Source organism: Halichoeres trimaculatus, unplaced genomic scaffold (assembly GCF_033239565.1).
Source record: "Halichoeres trimaculatus isolate MK-OKI-2021-1 unplaced genomic scaffold, fHalTri1.1 fHalTri1_scaffold_22, whole genome shotgun sequence".
NCBI classification, from domain to species: domain Eukaryota; kingdom Metazoa; phylum Chordata; class Actinopteri; order Labriformes; family Labridae; genus Halichoeres; species Halichoeres trimaculatus.
The window spans coordinates 2,771,391-2,793,246 of record NW_027437200.1 but is presented as its reverse complement, the minus strand read 5'-3'; the positions used below and the strand labels follow the sequence as shown (position 1 = coordinate 2,793,246).

The following is a 21,856-nucleotide window of genomic DNA, read 5'->3' as shown; positions in this document are numbered from 1 at the left end:
CAAAGATGTTCAGGACACACTGTGGAAATCCACTCTACGGCTGCTGCCAGGACGCGAGGCGGATGAGGAAGCGTTCGTGGGTCTGGACCTCACATCCCCGCTGCTGGAAACCCCGAAGACAAAACCGAAACTAAGCGAAGACTCAAAACTCCAGCTCATTATTCAGACAGACAGGCAGGGCGGAGGGAAAGCTCAGGCTGCCAGAGTCCAACAAGTCTTACAGTGAGTATAAACCGTTTACATGAATAAAAAGCTGCTCCTGTTAGTTATCATCTATCAGTATAGACTGACATAAACACCATCTAAGCTGTAAAACTTTAAAATCGACGTGTTGTTGACACCAGACGCTCTGGGAGTCAAACGGAAGTTAAAGGGGATTTCCACCGACGTCAGAAGCGGGGTTTTCTTCATTTTATTTTAACCCTTTCTGGACTATTTAAGTCATTGCAGCTTTGTTTTTAACCGCTAATTGGGGATGCTTTAGATCTGCCTCAAAAAATAATTCTTTCGTCAAGAAAGAAATACCAGTTAATACACTTCCCTGTGTCACAGTCCAGGCTTGTTAAAATACGTCAAAGACAGGAAGTCAAATGTTTGCACTAGAGCAGGGGGCCGAACCTTTAAAGAAGCCATTTTTATGGTGGCCCTGAAGGGCAATGGGTATGAATATTTCAAAAGCACAAAATACATTTTACAGAATGCAAGTAAAAATCATGAATCACAAATTAAAGTAACCGATCACAGAATACATTTTAACGATCAAAAAATAAATCTCACCCATCCTGAATTAATTTTACTGATAAAAAATAAATCTGTGAATCAGTGAGATTTGATTTGTGATGGGTGAGATTCAATTTGAGATCAGTGAAATTTAATTTGTGATGGGTGAGTTTTATTTTGAGATCAGTGAAACTTTATTGTGATCGGTGAGATTTATTTTATGATCAGTGAATTTTATTTGTGATCAGTGGAATTTAATTTGTGATTGGTAAAATGTATTTTGCGATCAGCGAAATTTATTTTGTGATCAGTGAAATTCAAATTGTGATCCGTGATTTTTATTTGCGTTCTGTGAAATGTATTTGTGTGTTTTTTTTAAATATATTTTTGTTCTATGAAATGTATTTATGTTTTGTGAAATGTATTTGTCTGTTTTGAAATATATTTGTGGTTGTGAAATGTATTACTGCTTCTGAAATTTATTTTGCGCTTTTCAAATATTCATTTCCATTACCCTTCAGCTCTCACTGATTAAAGTCAATCTGGAGCCACAAAATCTAATTTATCCTCACAATATAGACCATAAAGTGGTTACCATTTTATACACATTAAAAATATAGTTCACAATTATATACACAAGTTTATATATATATGTTTTAGTTTATAAAACTGAACGTCATTTCTAAGTTTTTTATTTTTAATAAATTCAAAAGTATTTGAAAAAATGAAATTCTTTAAAAATTGAAAAAGTAAAAATTTAAAAAGTTGCTTAAAATTTGCAAAAATAAAAAAAATGCAAAATTTCCAAACAATTTTGACATTTAAAAACTTAACAAACATAAAAAAAAAATTTCTCTGTGTTTCTTGTCTTGCCTCATATCAATCATTAACACAGAATCAAAATCTGTATTTTCTTCCTGGTTCGTCTTTTTGTAGATTTAGTTTTGTTACCAGGGCTGTAAAACTTGAGGTTAGCCACAGATGCATGGAAAGTTAGTGGGCTGTTGACGTGGTAGGAAGTGAAGTAGAGTGGTGGCAGTGTAAGCAATGTAACAGTACTCTTTCCACCTCTGCAAATAACGTGTCACTTTTGTGCTGTTGACGCTATCATCTATTGATTGATTGATTGATTGATTGATTTGAGTTTATTCTGGTCATGTCAGCACACTTATACAATATCACACATTGTCAATAGATGATCACATTGTACATGTCTGAAAGGGAAGAGGGGAGAAGCAGAGCTTATCTAGTCCCGTCCCCATTTCCTCAATATTTAGTCTCCTCTTTTTCACATTTCATCAGGTTATTATGAAATTTGATTCCATTTACAGATGTATGATATAATTCTTGATTGTCTTTTAGTGTCCATATTTGATCGTTAATGTCCGTCACTTGTCTTACAACATCACTTCATTCACTATCATTGTTTTGGAACATTTGGTCTTTCCTGCTGTCTTACAGACCAAACAACCCACATATTTACGTTTCAGCATTCTTCAGGTCTTGAGAATTTTTAGATGATACATACTTAGCTATTATCATTTTCATGTCCGTTAAAGGTCATTTTGACAATTTTTTTCTTAGATATGTTCATGGAACCGCTGCACCTGGTTCCTCCTTGTAGTTTCTGCAGTCAGCTTTCGTGTCCCACAGTCTGGTGTAAGGGAACTAAAGCTGGTCATAAACCCTGATAATACACAACTCATGGTCTTTTCTCATTCAAGCAGGTAAACAACTGTCCCACCAAATTTAACTTCTCAAGGAAATTAAATTGAGCTTGTCAAAATCTTGAAGTACCTGGGATTTATCCTTGAGTGCTTTTTTCTTTTAAATCACAAACTGGCCACTAAACTTAAGGTGAAGTTAGGATTTTATTAGAGAGATAAATCCTGCCTTTCCCTAAAGGGAACTTCCTGTGTCATCTACCTTTCTTTTTTTGTTGGATTTTAATACAGGCGCCTCGGCCTAATGTTTACTGTCATTGGACAGTGTGTATCACTGTGTGTTGAGATTTGTCACTGGTTGCAGACGCTTCATTCATCACTGTGATCTGTACACAAACTCAGATTGTCCATCTCTGGAGGTGTGCTGGCTTATAAACTGGATGAAGCTGATTTATAAAGCTCTTCTTGGTTTGATGCCTTCTTATCCATGTTTATGTCCTCAAGGAACCAAGATGTACAGCAGTGACTAGATTGATTGAGGTCTACTTTTACAAGTCCTGAGGTAAATGTAGGGATTAGTATTGATAACCAATTCCAATTAATTACACTGGAGCGGCTGGACCTTAGCTAAGCAGATGATAACAGTTTCCAGTGGAAACTCTGGTTCAGGATTTTCAGCTTGAAGTTTTACTGAACAACTGAGCACAAGGAGGAACAAACATTACTCTCTCACACCAGATCCATGTTAAGTAGATTTAGCATGTTTTTCATCTCCCAATTGGTCAAAAAGACAGAAAACATAGTGCTACCTTGATGCTAATGTATATGGGAAATTGCATTTATATGCTATCTGTTTGCATAAATCAATGTAACTTTTGTTTTAAACCAGAAATTCAACTTTTATCACAGTCGCTCTTTGTACAGAGTACTGACAACTCTCAATATATAATACTAACAGGTAAATGTTTTCAAACAGGAAGTGAAAAGAAAAGTTACTGTAGGCTCATGGCTAAGACTGAAATTATTGCTATATCCAGTTCACGACACCAGATGGCCTACTTCAGTTAGTAGCATATAACAAATCACTGCAGCAACAACAGACGATGTGCAACTTTTTCTTTCTTTATTTCATTATGTCCAGAGAAGTCCAGATCCAGTGACCACTTATATATTTACTGATTGTAAAGTCTTTGTAAAAGTTTTTTTTTAAATTCTTGTCTTTAAAAAAAAAAAAAAAATCGTTTTAACTACATTGACACTCTAACGTCACTTGCAAATTCGCCGATAAGTGCGGCTCAAGGCCTGTCAAACCCATATTTGTCAGTGTTTTCCAGATGTAAAACCTGTGCCAGCCAATCAGAATGAGCCCCCATTCAGCTGTGACGTTTGAGAACCCCAAACTCTGTTTACTGGCATCCACACGAAACCATGAAACAGGAGTTTCAAAATCTTAAGTTTGGCCAGAGTTTTCAGAAAACAATGTTTTTAGTGATGTAAAACTGCAGTTTCATGTGGACGACAGGCGTGAACATATACATATCTGCAGTTTCCCAGATGCCCGGCTAAATGTGGACATGGCCTTAAACTGTCAGTTCCTCGTGACCACACTAAGTTTGTAAATTGTACTCAGTGAACAACATTCCACACTTTCTTTGTAAACCCATTTGCCCATTCACACATTGAAGAAGGCACCCTCTGCTGGAGACCTTTAAAGTAGGGTTTAAAGTCTTTCTGGACTTTTTTCTATCATTTTTGGTGGAGTTTTGACATTTAACGACAATTTTGTAAAAAAGATTCTCAAATGAAAAAGAGAAGTAATAATAGTTTGATTTGATGTTAAGTCAGGGAAGTTTCTGGTATTATTTTGTGGTCTTAGACCACAATTTCCTTGCTTTGGATTCAGATTGGGGGCTTGCCTTTGTCTGCATGTTATTCAGAAAAAAAAAACAAAAAACAAAACACAAAGAAATCCTTAAAAATGGCAAACCAAGAGAAAAACAGGAAATATATTTGTTATTGTTGTTACCTATGTTATTTATGTTGGTCTTTGTTTATTTGCAGCCTGTCATTGCTTTTACTTGTTCATATTCTTTATGTAATTTTGACAAACTCATGTTTTGTGTGTGATGTTAAATTTTTAGACTTATAATAGGATTAGACACCATCAAGGGTCATTGTCAGAGTTAAAGAACCAGAGTCACAAGCAGCACTGAGATCTGGTGAGAATAAGGTGGAGTTAAAATAAATAGAAGTAAACCCTGTCGTAAGCTGGCCTTCTGTTGTTGCTGGGCAGTCCTGGAGCAGAAGTGAAATGAAGCTGTGTGCGACAAACAGTTTCACTTCCTGATCTGTGTGTAGAAATCAAACTAGTGAGAAGAAAAAGTCACATTTAGCTCAGTCTGCAGGCTGGGAACACCGGGAGTAAAAGTTTGTCCTGAGAGGTGAGTGATACCTCATTATAACCAGAAATCAGAGATACTTTATAATCCTCAAGGGGAAGTTTCTTTTTTATTACTGTTACTCCTTTAAAAAGTTAGAAAGTACTAAAGAAGAAATTATAAGATTTGAGAAATTACAAAATATATGAATATAAGAGATCATAAAATTGAAAATTTAAGAAATTACAAGTATAAGAAAGTGGAAAAATGGAAGCGCTCATGAAAAAACAAAGCAGTATCAGTGTTTTAGCAGCCTTTAAAATTGGTTTGATCCATTTCAGTCTGAGAATGTATGCTCTCAGAGATTACCTGTCTTATTCTGTGTTCTGCTGTTTTATTCTGTTGATTTCTTTATCTAATTTGGATCCTCCTTTGCTGTACCCTGGAGCACAGCTAGTCTTCCTGGGGTCCAGGCTAAAAACATATTTATAAGCACATAATGTAAACATCTAAATTGGCAAACCTACAACACAGTCTGTACAATTGATCACATTTTAGAAGAGAGATAAGAGAGAGAAATAAAAAACATGACACACAAATGGAAACTTTTCTTTAACTTCTGTCAAATAAATAAATAAATAAAATAAAATAGATGTAATCCAGCATTGATACAAAGGTTAGGACAAGAAGAATACAACCACTGTGTGCCTCTTGTCTCACAAATATGATGAGCTAATGTGTTTAAATTTGCTTTTGAAAATAGGTTTTTGTGTTCATTTAGTCAGTAACAGTGGAAGGGGATTTCATGACTTTATTGTTCTGTATTTCTGCATTTTTTGGTGATAAAAGTGTCCATTGGTTATCTGTCCAGTGTTTGATCTAAAAGATTCTGAGTTTAGTTGAAGCCTCTTGTTCTAGTGTTTTATGGACATTGTAGAGTACATGTCCTTGTTCTGTATGAGCTGCAGTCTACTCAAACCTTTTCTTGTAACATTTGAACATATTAGCATATTAACTGACAATAATCAAGCTGTGAGAGAATAAAAGTATTCAGTACAAGGTTAGTTCATTCAGGAGTAAGAAATTTTCTGCTTCTTCTTACCACTGCCAAAGACCGTCTCATTCTGCTGACGATGGTTTCTGTATGTTTAGACCAAAGGTAACGCCCACCAGTTTGATTTCCTTTACCTGCTCTAATAGTGGATTATTCAAAAAGAGTTTAAGTTCTGTCTCCTGTCTCAGAAGATGAGTTGACCCAAAAATGATGCTTTTAGTCTGGATGTTCTGTATGAGCTTGTTTTCTTGAATCCATTTCCTATATTTTCTAATGCCATGTTAGAAGTGGATGTCAACTCAGCCTGAGAAGTTGTTGATACATAAACTGTGATATCATCTGTGTACATTATTGATTTAACATCTAATAAAACACCTGGTAAATCATTTGTGTAGATAGAACAGAGCAGGGGGCACAGACCTTAGGAAAGGCCACTGTCAGAAAGAGACAATGTCTGAAAAATCATTCTGTTTACTGCTATTCTGTGTTATTCTGTGTGGTGTTATGCTGTGTTAATCTGTATTATCTGAGCTTTCTAATCAGTAAGGGTGGCTCGGTATGATATTGTGGTTTGGATGCTTGTAAACTAACTTGCCCCAAAGGAAACTTTAAATACGAAGCTTGAGAGAAAAAAAAACACCCTCAGGTTTCTTGCCCAAGCAGTTTCCTGTTCTTTGAAGAGCTAAATCTAGAGCAGAGGAGGAAATTAACTGTGTCAACTACCTGTTCACATGTACTCCCCCTCCTGGTGTTTAAAGAGCTACAGAACCCCATCCTCGATGAGGAGATAAGCTACAGAAAAGATTTCTAAATCAGAAGAGGAAACGTCAAATCTGTGAGTATATGAAGCAGCTTTGAGGTTTCCATTAAAAGACTCAGAGTCAGACATTCACACAGCACTTTAGATCAGCCATTGAGACTGTTTTCTGTCTTTATTCAAAGTAAAGTTTTGGGGGAAAAAAATCATTTTTTTAAATCTGAGGTTAAAGTTACAACATAAAGTACAATAAAATCTAAAATCGTGCTGTATAATCAGCATCTTGACATGCCATACCTGTGAGGTGGATGGATTATCTCAGCAAAGAAATGCTCACAAACACAGGTTTAGACACATTAGTGAACATGATTTGAGAGACATGTAGAAAAAGTCTGAGATCTTTGAGTTCAGCTCATGAAAAATGAGCTGAAAAACAAATTTGTTTAAATTTTTGTTGAGATTACATTTAGTACTCTATACGTTGTATCCGTCAGAACTGTGTAGGATAAAAACACCTGAGACACAGAGATCAGATACCTGTAAGAAGTGATATGGTCAGGTGATAGAACCAAAGGTGAAACCTAAAGTACTGCACTCTAAAGGTGTGGTTTGATCTTAAAATGAAACCAGGTTAACCAGTTACAGGAAACAGACTGCTGCTCGCTGAAAGTATGACCCATATATTATAGTACAACATTAGTTTAACACCAACATAAAGGTGTCTGCTGAAAACGATTTCTGTGATTAATTTTGTAGTGATGGTGGACACTGGAGCCTAACTGTCAGACAGAAAAATGACAGAAGAGGAGAAGAAACATAAAAAGGAGAGAGATAGAGCACAAGCTAAAGGCTAAAACATTAGCTAATGTCCATTCCAACCCACAGTCAGCGGTTATTCTGCAGTGGTCTGTTCAAACTTGAGAGTCTATCAATGAAATGAAGAGTGAGGTTACGTTAGCTCTGCTTGGTGAGGTTGGAGTTGGTAGATGGGCACTGGTAGAACTTCCGTTACACATTACAGACACGTCTCAGTGCACCAGCATGTGAGTAGAGCTAAATATAGTCGGGTATTGAACTACGATAAAACTGACAACAAACTGAAAACAAACTGACAAAGTTTGCTCTCCCTATAAAATTTGAAAAAGAAAATTTGTTCGAAAACAAACACACACCTGGTTAAAAGCCAAATCCTTAAGACAGTGTGTGTGAAACTCCAGGGCAGAAAGTGGCCCAATTAAAACAGATCCTCCTCACGGCATCTTTATGGATTTACAGTAACAGGTGTGAAATCATAGAAGCTTAATCAGCTCTGCTCTACACAACCTGCTTTTCAGAGCAAACCTGTTCAGACAGGTTGAGCTACAGCTGCCGAACATGAGCGAGCATGAGGCAGAAACAAGAGACCCTTTCTCAAGGAGGTGACTGAGACCAAAACAGGGCATGGAGGGAATGGAGTAAATAATATGTTGGCACCAGCTGTGTAGTAAAGATAGCTGTAAAAAATGGTAATCTTAGATTGGATAAGTCATAGATATGAGACTTCTCAATGAGCTACTAAGTCAAAGTTATGATACTAAGTCATATTTCTGAGAGACTGAGTCATAGTAATGAAACACTAAGTCATAGGTATGAGACGTATTAATGGGATATTTAGTCACACTTATAAGATACTAAGTCATAATAATGATAGGTCTAAATGTGCTTCTATGTGTTTGAAGGTGTTGAGATAAAGCATTTCAGACTTTAATGGATGTCATTTTTAAGGATTACTTTAGACGATGGTTCACTAATTGTGAAATTTTAATTGTTTTTGGAGAATCTTACAATACCAGAGCCAGCCTCCAGACCCCAGAAATAAATCTACAGAAAGCAAAATCAATGTTTATTGTATCTTGACCCTTTTGATTCTATGTAACGAGTATCTAATACACTCTAACTTTCCTATAATGATCCAAACTCATTACCCTTAACTTCTAAAAATGAATACCTTTGAATCTTTAGTGAGGTTGTTAATTTTCCTCTCCTCCTCCAGTGAACCATGGCCTGTCCAGCCAAAAGGTTTATTGAAAACTCCAGTCTGGAGTCCTGGGAGGTGATTGGACACGGAGGTTTTGGACACGTCTACAAAGCCAGGCACCGTCAGTGGTGCTCCAACGTGGCCATTAAAATCCTTCGTTTGGAAGACAGGTAAGTCCTAAAGAAGACTTTAAGGTTAACCACAACGAGAAGACTTGAAGGTTAAACTAAAGCTGCCTCAAACCCACAGTAAGTCTTTGCTACGGGAGATCGACATGATGATTCAAGGGAGCAGTCCGTATGTTATTCAAGTCCTCGGGATCTTCAAGGGTCACCTGCCCTATCCCCCTTCAGCCACACAGCTTGGTCTGGTCATGGAGCTCATGGAGAGAGGGTCTCTGGCCTCTTTACAGGTAACCAATCAACAGCCCATCTGTTTTAACCAGTAGAAACACACGTATGACAGATTCAGCACATCAGACAAATGCTCTGTGAAGTCGAAGTCATGCCAGAGCCAGATTTGTGTCAAGAGCTAATGAGCAAACTTTGGCAGGTTATCCATCTAAAAGATAATCTCTTTCTTTGTTCTGTTGTTCTATTTGTGTTCAGAAATACCATAATATTTCAGTTTATCTTAGCAAGCCAGACAGCTGAGAGCTAATGTGTCTTCATCAAGGGGCAACATCCGGTTAAGAAAAATGATGTGGAAGTGCTAAAAGTTGCTGTTCATGGAGAAGCCACATGAGGCTGGCTGCAGAAAGACTGGAAACCACTTACACACCCAGCCAAAAAACAAACAAACAAACAAAAAACACTTTGACGACATTAAAAACTCTAATTCCTTGATCAGCACACACTGTACAGGGAGTATTAGGATTGTCTGATTGTCCAATCAGAGACACAGCTCAGCTCACATGACTGACTGGCTCCCTATAACTGCTAGAAAGGAAGCTCACGGCCCATGTCCAATCTGATGTGGCTGCGTCTGGCTTCATTTCACCGTTTCAGGAATAGATAGGTGATGCTACTAAGGCTACATAATGGTTTTCACTGGACGTAGCATATTTTGTTTAAAAAAATAATGAGCTAACTAAAGCATATCAGTATTAGACCACCTTCTAACACTTTTTTAAGCTGTAACCTACAGCAGAGTATTGCACCGACTTGGAAAAAATCCTGATTTTACAGGAGAACCACCTCATAAAAACAGGATTTTCAGAAAAGCTTTAACGGTTGGTCAAGTGACTTGAGGGTGTAGCCACCAAAGAAAAAAAAAAAACAATTTGCTGGATGGTAATCAACTCCCATAATCTCAGCCAGAAACCAACTTTTTCTGTAAACACACAAGTACAAACGGGATTTGTAAATTCAGTTTGGATGTAAAGTGTAACCCTGTTAGCTGGTGATTCTCATCTGAAGTGTTCCTCTGAGAGTCTCCAGTTAGCACGGTTACTCTTTGCTCCAAAACACCTGTATCAATGTAACGCTCAGAGCTGGATAGAAGTTGACTCCATGGTGTAGTATCATTTCTGACAGCTGACTACAGAACTACCAGACATTTTTATACTGCTTACAGCTTTGATTTAGTATCTCGTAAAAACAGGATTTTTTTTTTTTTCAAGTGAATAAAATAAGCTATGGTGGTGTATTGCGGCTTTCCAGTAGCTTTAAGTCGCATGAGGCAGAGAAAAGGTCCAGTATATTTGTATGACACGTGCTGCTGCTGTTCCAAGGTAGCACTCAGAGTCCAGGTAAGTTTAAATGATTTAATGAATGAATTGTGAATGAATGAAGTTACACGCGCACATTTGATGTACACGGATGGCACACGTAGCAGACAGATGAACAACAGGTAACAAGCACGGTCAACAAAAAATTACGGCTACCTCAGACTCGCCTCTCCTCCCCAGTGCAGGTGAAGTAGCCTCTAATATAACTTCCTACTGTGAACCCAAAGTGCCCACGTCACCCGAAATTGACGCGTTACCACGGCAACCAGACAAAAGTGATCAAGCCCAGAATAATTAACAAATCATATATATATATATATATATATATATATATATATATATATAGCTCCTACAGTGGTGTACTGCATTCACTTGAAAATATGCCACTGTAATAACCTTTTTTTGTTCAATAACAACAAAAAACCCAAACAAAAGTTAGCATACAATCCAGATTTTTCAGGAATGATGTAAGCTCCAGATATTTTTGTTACCTGAAAACAACCAGACTTTTACAGACTGTAAGATACCTTAAATATCCCCTGTATCAAATGTTCATGAGGAGCTACTAATATCACCGTGTTTTATGTGACAACATGAGTATGAATGGCTAATTAAAGCAGTACAAAGACAACGTGCAGATCATGAAGTACCATCATATTCTTACTCCAACAGAAAACTTTACCAGGAACTCCTCCCTGGCCGCTGGTCTTCAGACTGGCCCACCAAGTCGCTTTGGGAATCAACTTCCTCCACAGTTTGTCACCTCCGGTCCTCCACCTGGACCTGAAGCCCAGCAACGTGCTGCTGGACCCGTATCTCAATGCCAAGGTGGGTCTTTGTTTTTCAGGGGAAGGTTGTGAAACTGTCAATTCATTGCAGCCTAAAGGATGTGAGGCCTTACTGAGCGGACTGAAAACACAAAGGCAGTTAGCATGTTGCACTCCAAGGTGTTAGCTGTGGAAGTAATGTAACGCTAGATGTTGTACCACTGCTTCTTGAAAAATTAATCAGCTGGGATATGGAGAGATGAAGAATAAAATTTGGAGGAAATTGGGCCAAATTAAACAGATAAACACTGTTGGTATACAGAAATAGCTAAGGTGTTGCCAATAGCTATCAACAGTCAGTCGCCTTGAACTTTGCAGTTTGGTCGCCCTAGTTAAGAATGCAGTCAAAGATAACTGAACTGTTTTTAAGATGCTGCCTGAAGGATCTGTTTTAATTGGACTGTCTCACCCCCTTCTGGCCTGGAGTCTTACACACACTGTTTTAAATTACTTTTATGTGTGTGTGTGTTTGTTTTGGAATAAAATTTAGATTGAAACAAAACACTTTTTCTTTGTTCCAGTCAAGTGGATACAACGCACCGAGGTGAGGTATTTATCATTACAGTTACGTAGCACTATACCTCGCTACAAGTAATTTACGACTGTGTGTGTGAGACTCCGGGCCAGAAGGTGGCGAGGCAGTCCAATTAAAACCGATCCTCTTCATTGCATCTTTAGGTCAGTAACATATGAAAAACAGTACATTGGTGTCACGTGACGCTTTTACTTTTTTTTTTTTTTTTTTTACATCCAGAGATCTAGGATCCATGCGTAAGGATTTTTACTTTCTATTTTTTTTTATACATGTCTAGAGATATCTAGATTAATTGACCATTTTAAAATTTATTTGGCCTACTTTTTGTACAGGGATAATTTTCAGGAGGAACTGATAAGGGAATCCATAAAGAATTGGATGGATAAGCAGAATCAAATAGAGCATGGTATCAATAAAATCCTATTAATACCCAGCCCTTTGAATGACTATCTGAATATTCTTTGTTTTTGTTTTCTTAAATTTCATAAGTGCAATAAACATTTTGTGAAAAATCTTGATTCACATTTTTGCCAGTCTTGGAGTGGTGGTTTTATAACAAATGTCAGAAACCCTTAAAAAAGTGTATTAATCATCCCTGAGAACATGAAATGCCATCATGGTAAATAATTCCCTCCAAAATGTTGTAACTTCAGAAGATAAAAAACCCAGCTCTGTGATCCGTCACTCTGAGTTGGAGAAGTAAAACTTTTCTTTTCTTTTGACTCAAAGTTAAAACACTCAGCTGTTTTGGTGCTTTCCTTCCTCATTTTGCTAACTTCCTCTACTCCTCTGTACAGCTCACAGATTTTGGCCTTTCCAGGTTTTACCACAGCACTACTCAACTTTCCAAGAAGGAAAATGAAGAGGAAGGAGGGACACTCCCGTACATGCCCCCGGAGGCTTTTGACGTGTGCTACAAACCTACCAAGGCCTCTGATATCTACAGGTAATTCACTTTATTGAGCCACAGAAGCCTGTAGTGATGGGAAAGTTTCATATGAGTGAATGGAGAATGCTGAGTTCAGAGTATCAGAGAGAAAAAAGCATTTACGTTAACAAGAATGACTGTCCTTATCAGACAGACCAAACTCTGTCAACAAACCCATCGAGGAATCAAAATCCATCCATTTCTGATGAAATCAGGTTAATTGTGACTCTCTCTTTCAGTTATGGCATCCTACTGTGGTCTATTGTCACGGGGAGGAAACCGTATGAAAGTAAGGAGCTGTCACATATTTCTGTCTCTTTATTTTCTTCACTCTTTCCTCCCATTAGAAAGTCAAAGGTAGAGTCTGCAGGATTTTCTCTAAAAAAATCAACTTTTACAGAAATAATCCTGCTAAATTGGCTCCTATGAGCCTCTATTTGGTTGACCAGGTGCTTACAAGCCACATGGGGACAAGAGGTGTGTTTGTGTGGGACAAAGTGAAACAATGTGGGACACGTTACCATGCTGATGCTAAAACAAAGTCTACATTTTTAAATGATATCCATCTAACTCTAAAACATAGACATTTTTGTTGAGCCCAAGCTTATAAATATGAATAACAACAACAGGATTTTCCTTGCACACACATTTTTTGCACATTCGGTCCCCCTTTTTTTTAATGGGAGTTTTCCAATTCATAAGACAAGCAAAGCATTTGTCACAGGAAACTGATACTCTGAACAACTTTTTAAAAAAGTCTCCTTCTGAATGTTAAAAAAAATGGGATTGACGGGACCTGAGAAAAGTGGTAAAAATGCTGTACACTCCCATACAAAGCGGGACACCGGGACATCGGGTCACCCTAGCCTCTTTACCTCTGTGTCAGTGTCAGTGTCTGTGTCTGCCTCAACCCCTCCTCTGCCTGGATGTTGATATTTTAGTTGTACCAGGATGTTTTTGGGAAGAGATTACGCGTGGTTACATCAGCCAATCACAGAGTGCCCAGTGGGCAAGTGATGTTGCGTGTTGATAGTGAGTGGAAGAAGCTAATCAGAGCAGCTATGATGATGGACGTAGCACAGAGGAAAAAAAACACAAACAAAGCGAAATAAAACAAACAGATAAGGCTTCTTCCTAAACCAGGGTGAAGCTTGGCTTGACTTTCACTCACTTTCAGGAACTTGGAGGGCAGCTTGCGACGAAGAGCGATGTAAGTTAGCTTTCTGCTAACCAGGTATGTGTCAAATACCCGTGATTAGCTTGTGCCAACATACCAAGTCAGGTGCACGGCTCTCGTCTCTCCCATGTAGCACCGTGATGCTACAGGTGGTTGCTGGACTAATGTGTGTGTTCACGTAGTCAGGTTTGGAGGCTGTGGGTGTGTGCTGCTGCTGGCACTGATCCAAGAAAGAGGAGCCCAGTTCGAATTTATGTTTGCTAATTAGCAAGGAAAGCCCCTGCAGACCCTACCTTTAAAAGCTCTTTCAAGGTTTGTTATGTGACTGAAATTGTGAAACATTAGCATTCATTAGGGGCTGTGGCTCAATTTGATGAAGTCAGCCATTTACTCCATTTCAACTCTGTTTTGGCCTCCACCAACCCTCACCGGACCAGTTTGGCTTACGATTGTTTAGATACTCCAGTTTGTAAGCTTTAGAGTTACTGTGTCTGTTTTCTGACTGCTGTCTAACGTCTAATTGAATTCTTCTGATACTCCTCCTCTCTGTAGATGCAATATCCAGCATAGTCCGTTTTCAAATCCCAAACGGACAACGTCCATCGCTGGACGAGATAAGAAGCCAAGTTTGTGGACTTGCAGGCTCAGAGGGTCTGATGAACCTCATGGTGAAAAGTTGGGAAGGAAATCCCAAAGAAAGGCCCTCCTCTTTCGGTGAGATTGCTCTTTCATTGACTTTCAGTTTATTTGACTGCATTTGAATATGGTTGTTAATGGGGTCCTCTGTGCTGTTAGCTCCAGCCTCTAGTGGGCACTCCAGGAGCTGCAGTTTTCTGTATCGGCTTTGTTTTCTCTACTGTCCTGACACCAAACCTTGCATTAAAATAAAGAATAGTTACTTCAGACAGTTTGTGGCTGACCTTAACATCACATGTTGAACTCCTCCACAGAGTGTACAGCTTCTGCAGAAGAGCTGTATAAAGTGCACAAACATGCCATCCTTGACATTGTCCATCAAGTGCTCAAGAAACTGGTAAGAATCGTATCTTGAGTTCTGCTGGGATAAAACTTTGACCTCACTTAGAAAGCGTTTCTTTCTGCTCTGACACTTTCTGTTCCTGTTTCCAGGACCAACAGGAAGAAGGATTAACAGAGCGGCTTCAGGGACTTCATATCACTTCAGGTCTGTATGTAGTTACTCTTTGTGTCTTTGCTCAGAGATTTCTCAAGACATAAAGATAGATAATAACAAAATCTCACTGTTTTATTTTCAGGCGGCACCCGAGGTGTGGAAGATAATCTCTATGCCAGCGTGCCAACAGGGAGCCCTCCAGTTCAGGTACAGGTACAGATACAGATCCCTATTACCTCAGGGTCTGCAACACAAAGAGCAACAAACACCTGCCGATGAGGTCTGTCAGTACTGTCTTGCCTTTACTTTTAGGCAGGTGTTGCTCAATGCTGCAGTGTTTTTTTCACCCAATTTTGCTTCTACAGAGAAAAATTTTGTTACGTCATTTCTTCACTCTGGGAATTTTTGAAGAAAAACTGTTTCATGCAGCAAATATTTTTTTTTTCCCCATGTCTGCATTATCTTTTCTGCTGAGCACTGTGTCATATGACAGCGTTGAAAAGACCAATGCATTTTTTTTCTAGCAGTCCGAGAGATGTGAATATGATTAACTGCTATAGTGACCATCACCAGCCCTCCCTGTAGGCTACTCCATCATTCTAAACTTTATTTAACCCCTGATGTGAGCTGAAGGGGAGGGCCGTGCCACACCACAGTGTGAAAGAAGGGGAAATAATGACAGGCAGGACGAGACAAGACAAACAGAAGGGAGGACAAACGTCTACTATTGTTGATTTAAGATAGCAGTTCAAGTGCTGGGCTAATGCAATACAGGAAGTAAAGGTTGTACGAAACCAGGGACACCAGAAATGTGGGGTCTTGATAGTGTGGGGAGAGTGGGCCTAGGATAGGAGTTGAAGTGGCATGCATCACAGGATGTGAGAAGATGTGTAATAGTACCCGACTCAGCATGCTCTGACGGGATCTATCATAACTCTGAGTTAGTCTCAACAGAAGCTTGAGTATCTGCATGCGTGTGAGGTGGTCACCGAATATCCAAGTAAGTAAAACACAGCCACGGGCGCCCCCCTGGCCACCAGGGCACCCGGCCCCCCCCCCACAGTCCCCAAACCGCTAGGCCCAGGGACAACCCCAGGACTCAAGGGGGCACAGACCTGCCTCCCCGCCGATACCAAAGACAGCACCCAGGGCCCAGAGCAGCGGCCCCCCCCTGCAGATCTCATCCGCCCTCCCCGACCACCCGTCCGCCCGGCCCCAAGCCACCCCCACCCCCAGCACCCAGCCACCCCCCCCCCCCCCCCCCCCCCCCCCCCCCCCCCAGCCATAGCAGCCATATTGGTAGTGGCAGGGGCTTCGCCTACAGCTATAGGGCGCCTGTCTGTCACGTGAGCTGTGCTTCTGATTGGGTGAGCTTGCGATCTTCATATCCTCTGAACGGCCGAGTTTGAAAAAAATTCACCCCCTGTACAGTGGGAGCCGGTAGTAAAATGAGCGACTCAGATAGGAGACATTTTTTGAACCAGGCTGTAAATAGGTTAATTTCTGCTTTGAAAATGGCTTTTTTTGGCTTGGTGTGTATGTGACTTCTGGTTCCTTTGGAGCCAGTCTCAAGTGAACACTCCAGAAACAGCAGATTTTAGCACTTCAGCATTGTCTGATATTCTTAGACTGGAGGTTGGTATGAACCCACTGATGCTTGGCAGCACAGCTAACTCTGTCTTGTTGCAGGAAATGGCTGGTGGTTGGACTGGAAATCAAACAAAAACACCAAGATTCAAAGGTAGGAAAGAAGTTTCTCTTACAGCGGCTCAGAAACCACAAAAAGAAGAAGTTGAGAAGTCATTACCTTGAGCTCAATATTCCATCTAACGCCGTCCTTCCTTTTCAGACCCACCATCACAAAGACCAACAGAGAAGAGTGAAGTCGACGCAAGCCGCTCAAACGTAGAGCACAAAGTGATGAAGTCATCAGTTCACCCCATTCTGTCTGCTCCACCATCTCCAACACTTGTGCCATCAACTGAAAGATTGGCAAGACGTACATCCCAACCGTTCTTTGTACGTTTTTTTTCTTTTCTCTCTTTTCTTTAAAAATGAGCAAGAAATACATAATATGAGACATTTAGGGTTGACTTAGTGGAAGAGGAACACCTCAGGGTCCACACTTGGTGGCTATGCTAACCACAGGCTGTTTGGAACATGACTGAAGTCTGGGTGGGGTTGTCTCTTGGTTACTGGAAATGTGTTTCAAACCAAACTATGCCGTCAACATACTGGAGCTCTAACTCACAGTAAACACAAACCAACATGATAAGGATCCCACTTTAAGGAAGTGCTGTAAAGCTTTTGACATACAATGAACTTTAACTGTAAGATTAGAGGTTTTTCCCACTTCCCGCAAGGTCTTTGTTTAAGAAAGTTTAAAGGTAGGATCTGCAGGAATTTTTGTTACTTGTCAGTAAACACAACATTCAAACTGGACTCCTCCTCCTCGGCTCAGTGCTCGCAGCAGCGCACACCCACAGCCTCTGACTGTGACTACGTGAACACACTCACTAGCCCAGCAACCACCTGTAGCATCACATTTCTACATGGGAGAGACTCGAGAGCCGTGCACCTGACTTGGCATGTTAGCACATGTTAATCAAAGTTATTTGACACATACCTGGTTAGCAGAAAGCTAACTTGCACCGCTCTTCATCCCGTGCTGCTCTCCAAGTTCCTGAAAGAGAAAGTCAAGCCAAGCTTCACCCTCGTATAGGAAAAAGCTTTATCTGTTCGGAGTTTCATTTCACTGTGGTCGTGTTTTTCTTCCTCCATGCTACGTTCACTATGGCAGCAGCTTTGATTAGCTTTACACAGTCACTTGTGCACTGTGATTGGCTGCTGCAACCATGCCTACTCTCTGCCCAGCCAGAAATATCCCAGAAACAACCATAGCATCAAAACAGAGGCACAGGAGGGATTGAGGCAGACACTAACACTGACACACATGTATTGAGCATGACCGTTCCTCCTGCTGTAAGTGTTTTTTTTTTTTCTAGCGTAACGTCTGGTATAGAGGCCAACAGGAGACGGTTGAAAAGGATTATTCCTGTAAAAGTTGACTTTACATTTTTAACAAAAATCCTGCAGATCCTACCTTTAAAAAAGTAGACGTTTACAGAAATTTCCCAGGTATAATTTCTTCCCTGGCAGGTAATTTAGCATTCATAACAACAGAACTAAAACCAGAAGAAAAGGTGATTGCATTAAAATAGAGAAAATGGGTCGTAATTATGATTATTCCTTAGTTACTGGCTAGTTTCTTGCAGGGGCTTCATGTAGTTGATCCCAGAATAAGTTTTTAGCTTGTAAATGTACCAACTGTTGCTAATCTTTCAGCTGTCCTTCTTAGAGATGTCATTTTCCTGAACTTCCAGGACTTCTTTTTTCATTCTTTTATTCCTCCCACTTGTTTTGAACATAAACTCAGTGTAGATTAGCGGTGGCCGCTGGTCAGTGAAGGAGGGGAAGCTCATTTTTTTCTGGCCTACATCATAAATTTGTTTATTTATTGAAACGTAAATTCTACCCTCCATGTCAGCTTGTTAGCAGCTGGAGCTGCTACATGAGACCACGACAGGCTGTAAGTGTGAGTGACAGGGAGAGAAGCTCCACAGCTGTAGCTGTAGCTGCTTATTGTTGAAAAGAGAGAGAATCTTTAAACACAACGTTCGTCGATTTTAAGAAAGATAAACTTGCTGGGGATCAATAAAACCTCTGGATCAGTCCAGAACGACTTAACTATATCTGAGAAGATGCTCCGGTGGAGGGTTATACTTCAAGATCACTGACTGGCTCATTTCACTGTCAATCAAAAAGGGATTCCGCCTCAGACAGATCATCCAATCATCATGCAGAAGCTCAGCTTCCAGGCCAGCCCACTGCCTCATAGACCCCCAGAGACGCTGAGCGTCCGATGGGCGGGACAAAGCCCAGCGTTTATCCAATGACCGTCCAGTTTCCACAGTGGATCAACCCACTCTACGCTTCCCCGCTGAAGTGAGAAGACGCTCAGCGTCTGACTGTGTTAAAGACGCTGCGGGGATGAATGAGAAGGAGGTGGAGCCAGTTACCTGTGATAGGAGCTGATTCTGAACAAATGATGAAGGATTTCTAGCGCATATTTTGTCAATCAAATGTACACACAGCTGTAGCCTGCATATCACCACCTTTTCTGAGGTCAATTTAGGGGAAGCTGAGCTTCCATTGCAGTCTTAGAGCAATCACGACTGGTGTAGACCTGCATCTTGCTGTTTTTTTCTCACCTTTCTTTTGTCTTTTTTATCCACAGAATAAGTGGTCCAGAATTTTCCCCTGCTACTCTGCCCGGCCTCCGCCTGAATTTTACATCAGCATGAACAACGTGACAGGGATTCAGTACGGCAACAACAACACTATGCACATTTCCACCACAGCCCATCATGAGAGGAGGCGGCACCCAACAGCACCACCCAGTGTCAACTTACCGCCAACACAACCAGGAAGCAGATGAGATAAGAAGGGAGGCTGAGTGGAATGAGTAAATGTTGAGAGAGTTTGAAGTTATAAAAACACCTGGGAGCACAGTGGCTCGAGAAGAAGCCGACTGATTCATTTCTTAAATTATTTTGGAAACGATGACCGGACTGATTTCATAAGTGTGGGATGTTCAGGCAGCTATGGTTCATTTCTGAGCTGAAACATAAAGATGGACTCTTTCCGTTGATTTTGCTCCTGTTTAACTCTTTACAGGAATCTGTTGATTCCAGCTGTACCACCCTGACACCAAAGGGATGCCACGAGAAATATCTTTTCAGCCTCATCACAGACTCAGTCATGATGATTATCATTCCTATACATGTTGTATAGAAACCATGAAGCAATTTATCAGAGTAATTAATCCAATTGAGAGACAGAAATACCTAAATGAGCTTCTTGTGTTAGCTCCCATAGCCAGGCCATCAGTTTTGTAAATGTTTTTTTTTATTTATTTATTTTTTTCTGACTTTTTTTTTATTGCAGTTCTCTCCTGAGAACATTTGGAACCAATGAGCCAAATGTTCTCACCTCCTTTTAGGAAAAGATAAAACTTTTTTGATTACCAGGGGGGAAATTATTCATACGGTTTCTCTTTTCTACCAGCTGGTCCACAGGAACCCACTGTCACAGTGCCAGGTCACCATCGGGGTTGACTTGTTGTGTTGTGTGCTTGGTGATAATTTTCATTGTTTGTTTCCACCTTCCTCCTCTGTTCCATTCAAAACTCCCCCCTCATACAGTCTAGCCTTGGTCCACTATCAGTAAACATCACCCCCTCTGCCAGTAATTTAGGAGTCATTTTCGATTCGGACCTCACCTTCTCCACCCACATCAATAAAACCATCCAGTCCTGTTTCTTTCATTTACGATCCATTTCAAAAATAAAACACATACTCACCCCTCCAGACCTCCTACAAGTCACCCATTCATTTATTTCCTCCAGGCTCGACTATTGCAACTCCCTCCTCCCCGGAATAAATAAAAAATCTCTCCATCGCCTCCAACTGGTCCAGAATGCAGCAGCTAGGCTTTTAACTGGTTTTAACAGACGGCATCACATCACTCCAGTTTTAGCCACCCTTCACTGGCTTACTGTGAGTTTCAGAATTGATTTTAAGATTTTATGGTTACTTTTAAAGCAGTCATGGGGCTGGGCCCCAGTTATATGTATATATAATATTATATATTATATCTGAGCTTTTAGTCCCATATGTGCCAGCCTCAGCCTTAGATCCTCTGGTGAAGGCCTGCTGGTCGTTCCAAGGTCAAGACTCAAAACTAAGGGTGATCGAGCTTTCTCCATCTGAGCTCCTTGACTTTGGAACGACCTGCCAGAGGAGATAAGGCATGCAGAGTCTGTTGCTTCTTTTAAGTCCCTTTTGAAGACTCACTTTTACAGACTTGCCTTTATGTGATGCCATCTATTACTGTCTTTTACCATCTTTTAATGTCTTTTATCTCTATCTTATTTGGTTTTACTGTTTGTTTTTCTTCACTTTCTTTTACTCCTTTTTGTTAATTTATTCATACTAATGTGCTATTAATTATGATTGTAACGTTTCCTATTCTTGCTGATTTTATGTTTTTTTATGTTTGGTCCTCATGGTCTCTTTTTAGGCTGTATGGTTCTTGTATTGTCTGGGTTCCTATTAAGTACTATAAATTATAGAAAGGACCTTTTTACCTCATGTCCTTTTACACTGTCTTTATCTGTTAAGTCTTAATTTAAGCTGTGCTTTTTGTTTTTACTTTATTGTGCTCATTGTTTGTTTGTTTGTGATATATATTTTGTGCTGAATGCTTGTAAAAGCACTTTGTAAACTATGTTTTTAAAAGTGCTATACAAATAATAAGATTATAAAAATTATTATTAAAATTATTCCACTTCAGTTACCTCAGTATTTGTTACTTGGCTCTTTTTTGTACTTGTTGCATTAGTCTAATCTATTTTACTGGTAAGTGCAAGTTTAATATTATGGACAAAAAGTACAATTAAACTTTGTTCTGGTACTTTACATGTACGTTCAGAGGTTATTTCCTTTTAACAATGGCTTTCCATAAACACTGTGGCCAACCAGGGGCTACTGCACATCAGACTCACATTAAAATAAGAGGTTTTACTCCTGCAGGTGAAACAGAAAGGGAGCGGTGAGCGTCTGGCTGATTCTGATTTGCCCAGTTTCCAGCTGCTGCTGGTTTTGACAGAGAACCAGGTTTACCTCCATCTGAGTGTCTGCTGGGTAACTGGGCTCCACACTGCCTAAGGGCTGCAGAGCACTCACTGGGAGATAAACTCCATCTACCACCTCCCCCAGTCTGAGGGACTTGTATTGCTCTCTAAGGGCGGTAGGGGGGGCAGTTTCCCCTGGTTTGCAACAACACATTGGCTGTTTTCCATACTGCCTTCTACATAC

General features: G+C 40.0%; 1 protein-coding gene across 1 annotated transcript; it reads left to right on the top strand.

The window, feature by feature from the left end:
• Nucleotides 1–88: 88 nt before the first annotated feature.
• ripk3 (receptor-interacting serine-threonine kinase 3) lies at nucleotides 89–21,076 on the top strand. Its single transcript, XM_074662198.1, has 13 exons — nucleotides 89–222; nucleotides 8,606–8,760; nucleotides 8,840–9,002; nucleotides 10,992–11,147; nucleotides 12,479–12,627; nucleotides 12,849–12,898; nucleotides 14,339–14,500; nucleotides 14,737–14,819; nucleotides 14,915–14,969; nucleotides 15,061–15,131; nucleotides 16,608–16,659; nucleotides 16,768–16,937; nucleotides 19,216–21,076. Exons 2-13 carry the CDS (start codon nucleotides 8,612–8,614, stop codon nucleotides 19,414–19,416), a joined length of 1,461 nt encoding a protein of 486 aa, XP_074518299.1. The 5' UTR covers nucleotides 89–222; nucleotides 8,606–8,611; the 3' UTR covers nucleotides 19,417–21,076.
• Nucleotides 21,077–21,856: the final 780 nt, after the last annotated feature.